The sequence below is a fragment of the Balaenoptera musculus genome, chromosome 7 (assembly GCF_009873245.2).
Source record: "Balaenoptera musculus isolate JJ_BM4_2016_0621 chromosome 7, mBalMus1.pri.v3, whole genome shotgun sequence".
In the NCBI taxonomy this organism is placed as follows: domain Eukaryota; kingdom Metazoa; phylum Chordata; class Mammalia; order Artiodactyla; family Balaenopteridae; genus Balaenoptera; species Balaenoptera musculus.
The window spans coordinates 53314720-53322256 of NC_045791.1; the positions used below are offsets into that span (position 1 = coordinate 53314720).

The following is a 7537-nucleotide window of genomic DNA, read 5'->3' on the forward strand; positions in this document are numbered from 1 at the left end:
GAAGGCTGGCACCAGCTACTGGCACTCAAAGAAAACCACGAAATTTGGAGCTGGGGCGGGAGCGGTGGCAGGAATGGGGGTCTGCTAGGCAGCAACTGCTTAGGGAAGTCAGAATCATGGGGTCAATGAGCTTCATCCCAGGCTTCCCTAGCCTGGGAAAACAATGCAGGAACGCGAACGGACACTTGACTGAATGGCCTCCCTGCCTTCCCCAGAGCCCCAACTCTGTGGACCATACTCTGCTGTAAACTAGATTCAATGCAGGCCTCAAAACAATCTGGCCAGAAAAGTGAGGATTCCTCTCAGTGATGCTTAGAAAGTCACCATTGTCCCACGTCTGTTTTTTTTTTTTTTAAATTTTATTTTTTATTTTTGGCTGCTTTGGGTCTTCGTTGCTGCACGCGGGCTTTCTCTAGTTGCGGGTAGCGGGGGCTGCTCTTCGTTGCGGTGCGCGGGCTTCTCATTGTGGTGGCTTCTCTTGTTGCAGAGCACGAGCTCCAGTAGTTGCAGCACATGGGCTCAGTAGTTGCGCCACACAGGCTCAGTAGTTGTGGCACACGGGCTTAGTTGCTCCGCGGCATGTGGGATCTTCCCTGACCAGGGATCGAACCCATGTCCCCTGCATTGGCAGGCGGATTCTTAACCACTGCACCACCAGGGAAGTCCCCCACGTCTGTTTTTTGGCAGACATTAGTTGAGGACACACAAAAAGGGTGGCCTGAATAGCCATCCTAGAGGACATATGGCAAACTGGGCTCTCTGGCTTGCCCCCAACCTCCTCTCCAGTAGACGCTGGTCGCTTCAGAGGGGATGGCTAAGGTTCAGCCTCTCATATAGGAAGGGGCCAGAGCTCTCCCAGCCCTAGAATGCCCTAGAATGCTGCTCTTCCACACAAGGTGAACTTGGAAAGGCCTCTGGGTAACTCTGGGCCTCATAATTGCAGGCAAAAGTAAAGCCTCACTATTTGGGGGCATTGGGATAAAACTCTATGCTACTAAGCAAAATTTATTGAGTGTTTACCGTATGCCACACACCGTCATTCCCTTGTTAAAGGCTCCCAGCTCTGAGATATCTGTTATTATTGATGCCATCTTACAGATCTGCAAATTGCAGCACAGAAAGGTTAAGTGGGTAGCCTAAAGTCACACAGTTTGTGACTGAAGCCAAGACGTTTCCAACTGTAGGCCCCAGCGCTTTCAAGGAAAAAGACTTTTAGTTCAGGACTGCATTACCCACCTACCCCTGGCCTTTGAAGGGAATGCCAGAAATTAGGGTCACTTCCAAAGCTGGACGCTAGCTATGTGGGACCCAAGGTGGAAAGCAGAGCTGAATCATGTATGGACGTTTCCCCTCCGAGATCGTGAGGTGTTCACAACGCCGAAACCACAGCACTGTGCGTCGGTCTCCGTGCGAATGTACGTGAATTTTTGTCAGTGTTCTGTGTAGGAGTGTAAGTGTGATTCAGTATGTGATAGTATGGATGTGACTGTGCGAGTCACAGTGTGTGATTGCATGTGTGCTAGCGCAGCCCTGTGTGCCCGGGGTCGCCCTGCCTTCCAGAGTCTGGCGAGGGCCTGGGTGGCTCACTGAGTTCTCAGCTCAGCCAGTCCCAGAAGGGCTGCAGGGCAAGCAGTGGGGAGGGTCCAAACTATGGGTCAGACTCCGGCTTCGGCAGGTTCCCCGCGGCGGCTCGAAGGTACTGCCCTGCCAGCACCTCGGGCGCGGGGGCGGCTGAGACCTCCCAGGAGCGGGGCTGCGGCGCCGGCGCCGAAGGGGCCGGGCGGGCGGAGGCCGGAGCCACCCGGCGCTGAGTGACTCACCGCAACGAGAGCTGGCGAACCTCGCGCAGGGACACGGATGCGGGCAGAGCGTGAACTCTCGCTGCGGCCCTGCGCTGAGAGCGCGGGTCCTCGCCTCGCCGCACCTCTCCGCAAGTCGCAGCCTCCGATAGATGTAAATGTCACTCTTGGCTGACCTAGTTCCCCGCCTGGGCAGCGGCTCGAGCTTCCAGGTCGTGACACCAAGGAAAAAGCGCACACATCCAATGAAAACAATAATTTATTTAAATAATCTCTTCATATTGTAAAATCAACATTAAGAGCATGTTGTTTTCATAATAAATAACCCCAAAATACCTTTCATTTCAAGAACAAAGACTTTAGGATAAGATAAAACAAATCCAAATCAGTAGCTTAGTTAAACTGAGAACATTTTTCGAAGGGAAAAATAAAACTGAGGGGTTGCTGAGGTCACTGCTAAACCGCAGTTTTCACAAGTGGGGATTTACAAAAAAGTCTGAAAAGATGAGTATTTTTATACAAATAAATCAGTGGGAAAATCTGCACAGACACCTTTATTTACAAACGCTATATCGAAGTCCAGGCTAATAATCCTGAATAGGTTTTAAAAAAGATAATTTAAACACATTTTTTTGCAGTGTCCACATATTAAAAAAATCATTTTTTCCCCCAACATCAAAATGAGGTCATCCGCAAAGGCACCTAAACTTTTAAAAAAATAAAAATAAAAAAACTCCACTGGTGAAGGATGAGGAGAGAGCTGAGGGAGCGTTCCTGCGAGGAGAGCTAAGGCGGGGGAGGGACGAGGGCTCCAACGGCTGGAAACAGCAGGGCAGAAAAAAAGCGGCGGGCCGCCGGGGTCAAGGGGTCGGGGGGGGGGGAGGGCAGGCCGGCAGGACCGGGAGGTCAATAACCCCAGAGGACAGGAGCTGGGCCTGGGGGCGGGCAAGGAGAAAGGAGCCTCAGAGGGCCCAGGCAGCCTCGCGGGCGGGGCAGGCGTCCCTCTCCGGGACTCTGCTCGCGGCCCGGGGCGAAGAAGGCGCCGGACTGCCTCGCCGGGCGGGGCGGGGAGGGGAGGGGAGGGGAGGGGAGGCAAGTCTGAGGTGGGGCTCAGGTCGGAAAGGCGGCCGTGGCAGGGTTTCTCCCGCGGATGCCGGGTTTCTCCGAGGGGAGCCCGTGGCGCGAGAAGACGCCTTCCAGTCCCTGGCCGCGCGGTGGCCCCGCGAGGGTAGCAGGGCCTGGGGTAGGCCATCCTGGGCCGCCACCTCCGGGAGCGGCGGGTGGCATCATCGGGCCAGCCGGAGGGACCCTATGGCTCTGGGGACGAGCAGTAAGGATAACTGGTCTCTGCTCTCTCAAGTCTCTGGCGCAGTCTCCGGGAGTTAGAAAATCGTCCCGGCGCTCACTGGGGCGCCCCCGCCGCCGTGGTGGTGCTGGTGGTGGTGGTGGTGCGGCTGCGGGGTCTGCGCCGGGTGCAGCAGCGGCGCAGCGGCCTGCAGGTGCGAAGCGGAGCCCGAGGCCTGGTGGTACCACGGGTAGTTTCCCAGGAAAGCCGAGGCGGCGCTGCTCGGGCTGGAGCCGGAGCTGCCTGCGCCGCTGCCGCCGCTGCCCGGGCCGCCGCCGCCCCCCATCCGCTGCGGCGCGCCGAAGTCCCAGGAGGTCGGCGCCGAGGCCGGCGGCGAAGCACAAGGTGGCGAGGCGCTGGCCCCCGGGTGCTGCTCCGAAGGGATCTCACCGCTCTTCCACATTTTCTTGAACTTGGATCGGCGGTTCTGGAACCAGATTTTGACCTTTGTGGAAAAGGGACCTGAGCATTAATGCAGGAACCTCGGCCTGGGGCAGGGGAGGGGAGGAAGCTTAGGAAGACAGCTGGTAAGAGGCGGACACCCTGGGCAGGTAAGCCGATCACGTGCCGCGGCCTCAGAGGGTCTGTCGGTTCCTGCTCCAATGGGAGGTATTCTCAAAAAACCCGAGAGAGCTGATGTGTGTGCACTTCGATGATGGTGACAGCGGAGGCAGTCAGGAGGGCCACTTGTTTTACCCGCTTAATCAGTAGTACGCGGAAGGACAACTTGCTACCGGATTTCTGCCCACCCCTGTCCTATCCTTTTCTCACACGAGGTGGCACCCTGGGGGATTTCAGCTTCGGGCGTGGAAGTTTAGGCCGCCCAAGGCGCGGGCCTCGAAATCCTTAAAAGTACTATAAAAAATACTTTAAAAAACATAGTCCTAAACCTGCCTGCTTCCTGGCCATCCCAGGCCAGCGCCCTCCTCGTGCCTCCCAGGCCGCGAGCCCTCACCTGAGTCTGGGTGAGGCCCAGAGACGCCGCCAGCTCAGCTCGCTCGGGCAGTGCCAGGTACTGAGTCTTTTGGAAACGCCGCTGAAGAGCCGCCAGCTGGAAACTGGAGTAGATGGTTCGGGGTTTCCGGACTTTCTTTGGCTTCCCGTTTACTATCCGGATTTCAGGTTCGAGGTCCTCTTTCTCTGCAATAAAATGGAATCGTGAGAACCGCGCAACCGCGGGAGCCCAGGAGTTCCCCGCCCGCCGGGAGAGCAGCGTGGAACTTGGCCTAAGCCGGGAGGCGGGTTCTTGGAGACGCTGCGCGGCGCTCAGGCACAACTTTGCAACGCGCGGACCCGCGCCGCCAACGGACCCGGGAGTCGGCCCCTCCAGGGAAGGGGAAGACAGGCGCAAACCGGGGGAGAAAGGAGCAGCAGGTGGTAGGGAAATGAGGTTGTCGTGAGGCCACCCGCCGAGGCCACCTGGTCCCACCAGCCGAGTACCCGGGTACCCGAGGGACGTACCCGGTGACCCTCCGCCAATTGAAAGTTGAGGAGGGTAAAGGGCGCGAGGCGAGCGGGAAGCAATCAGTGTGAAAGGCCAGGGCTCCAGATGGATCCCCGTCCCAAACATTTTTATCCCACCCATCCCAGGAACTAGACCGACTTGGCACCCTTGACGCGAAAGTTATGCTTACCAGGTTCGTTGTTGGCCGGGGACGAACTGGTCCCGTAGGGCGCGTAGGAGGTGTAGGCGGCGGTGTAGCCCAGGTCGTAGCCGCTCTTGGCTGAATAAGGGACGTTGTTGAGGCCGCTGGCGTGGTACTGGTAGGAGCCCATGTGCGCGTAGGGCGAGCCCCCAGCGCCGCCGCCGCCGCCGCCGCTGCCCGCCGGGTGTTGCTGGTTGGTGTAGTAGCTGCTGTCTGTAGCTGTGGACACCGGGAGTGTTGGCGACTCCTGAGGCTTGTGGAGGCTGCTGCCGTTGCTGCCGCCGGGGCCAGCGCCGCCGCCGCTCGGGGGCTGCTGTTGCTGGTGGTACGTGCTGGAGGCCGTGATCTGGGTCGAGTGCATATCAGCCACCAGACTGTCAAAGACTCCAGTCATCCTGGCCCGGGACGGGAAAGAGCAGGGGTGGCGGGCGCGAGGGGGGGTTGCGAGGCGCCTCCTCCGTCTCTCCCTGTCCCCTCCAGCAGCCAATGTAATTACAGTGGGGGAGGGGGGAGGAAAACAAGAAATGCGGCAATGGTCTAGGCAACTCCTCCTCCGGGGGAGGCGATCACCGTGCACTGCTCGGGACAGCTGCCTCCGGCCGCATCCTCTCTCCGCCTCTCGGGCTGCTCGGCTCCTTGCCCAGCGCGGGCTCGGGCTCGGGGCGGGCAGTGGAGGGGGCAGGGGTGGCGGGGCCTGGCCAGGGCTCCGGGAGGAGGTGGGAGCAGGTGAGCAGCCCCGAGCGGCTTTACGATTGTCTGTGGGCCGGGCTCCCGCAGGGTGGGCATTTAACACTCGTCACGTGAGCTCAGGCGACGTCACCTAGCAACGGCCAATCAGAAGCGCCGAGCCACAAGGCTTCTGGAGCTCAGGAACGCCGGGCGCGGGGCGGGGGTGCTGGGGGGGGGGGGGGCGGGAATCACAGGGCTGGCGCTGCGGCTGCTGTGGTCGTGGGTGCAGACAGGCTGCTGCTGAATGTGAGCTGCGAGGCGAGGGGCTGGAGGCGGGGGGCGGGGAATCAGGGTGACCGATGGCAGGAGGACAGAAGGCGTGAAGACGGAGACTGTCATTTCGCCTCCGAGGAAGAAGAAATGGGGTCTCCCAACCCATTCTGTGTACAAGTGTCGACCAATTCCAGTGATTCGTACTTTCACGTCCGAGGTCAGCTTTCAAACATTAATCAAAATAAAGTGGTGCCGAGAGCCCGGCCAGTTCTAACTCCGCTTCTCCTCGAAGGGTCTGGCATTTACTGTTGTCAGCCACTCGGCACTTGACATAGTCCATTGATTTAAATTATCCATAAACCACGTATAATAATAATACCTGCTTCCTAACCAACCCACAGGGATATTAGGAAAATTAATTCGATAATATTTAAACTATTTTCCTTGTTCCTTGAGAGAAAAGCTATATAAATACAAAGGTAGTATTGCTAATGATATATTTGAAAGCATTTTCCCTTGTACTTTTCTGACACACCGCGACTCTGAGTAATTACGTGTATTTGATGGCTAATTGACAACCGAAAAACGATCCCGGGGATTTCCTCTCTAGGTTGGACTGACCAGATGGCCTTCAAAGTTCGTTCTAACTTTAAATTCCATGTTTTTACGAAAAAGGAAATGGGATGATACTTTGGTGAGAGTGTTGTCTCGATACTACGAATCTTGCTAAAAATTTACAGAAACAAAAAAGTTTTATCTCATGCACTTAACCCTATTTTACAGATTTTTCATTTTAGGACAATGTTTGGCCCTATCACTTAAATTTCTTCTTCTTTTAAATCTGAAGTGGCGACTTCCTCTATATCTATGTTTCCTGGTGGTTGGAAACCGTGGCCCGGAGTTGAGGGACACTCGCCTTTACCGGAGTCCGCAGTTCCTGCCTTGTGGCGCCACCTGGTGGAGGTGTTCGTGATTGCGGTGGGCCCAGTAGACAGTCTAATCATGCCGAGGCGCCAGCCTCTGAAACCCCCCAAAAGAACAAAATAGTAATTAAAAGCCACAAAATTGTGCTAGTGCGCGCCATCTGAAGCACCCCGTTCTAAGGACATAACACGTCGCTGAAAGAACTTGTTACAACAACTGCCTAATGGAAAACAAGTTAATACTTTGAAAAATATCTTTGGTTTTCTTCCTCAGAAAAAGCAAGTGTGTAATTAAAACTCCAGCATCCACATAGCTCACTCTCTGCGGAATAGTGAGGAAGGTAATCCGCCTTCAAATCTGCCTGGATTAGTTTCCAGCCGTCCTTTTGGTTACAGAAGGCCCCTAGATGGAGAAGGGTGAGCTGGTTTAGAAAGCTTTGGGAGGTGGGTCTCACCAGAGGAGAGGCCGCATTGCCTCGTCAGCGCATTGCGAGCTCAGCCTGCTGCTTTGTGGGCCCCAGTCTCAAACTTAACCTCTTGATATGTAATCAAGATTGCTTTTTGGTGTCTTGACACCAAGTTACAAATCTTTCTGTCACCACTGTGGTAGCTGTTTTGACCTAAGGTAAAAACTTGTTTTCCTATTGAAAACGAAATACAAAAGATCTAATTTCCATAGCCTTGCCTTCTCTCTGCTCCTTTGTTCCCACCCCAAGCATGTACTCCAGACTTGTTCATGGTGGCAAATGTGTTTAATTTTATTAACTGTGAGAACCTGCATGAATGGCCTGAAGTCCAGGTCAGCTAGATCTGGAAAATAGCATCTTCCTGGAAGGAAATATGACCCCAGTTCCCCTTTAACTGCAAAACAAGGGACTTGTG

At 55.6% G+C, this 7537-nt stretch overlaps 1 protein-coding gene across 1 annotated transcript; it reads right to left on the minus strand.

The window, feature by feature from the left end:
- Nucleotides 1-2145: 2145 nt before the first annotated feature.
- DLX2 (distal-less homeobox 2) lies at nt 2146-5441 on the minus strand. Its single transcript, XM_036856969.1, has 3 exons — nt 4779-5441; nt 4100-4284; nt 2146-3589 (listed from the first exon to the last, which is right to left on the minus strand). Exons 1-3 carry the CDS (start codon nt 5182-5184, stop codon nt 3182-3184), a joined length of 999 nt encoding a protein of 332 aa, XP_036712864.1. The 5' UTR covers nt 5185-5441; the 3' UTR covers nt 2146-3181.
- Between the last annotated feature and the right edge of the window lie 2096 nt (nt 5442-7537).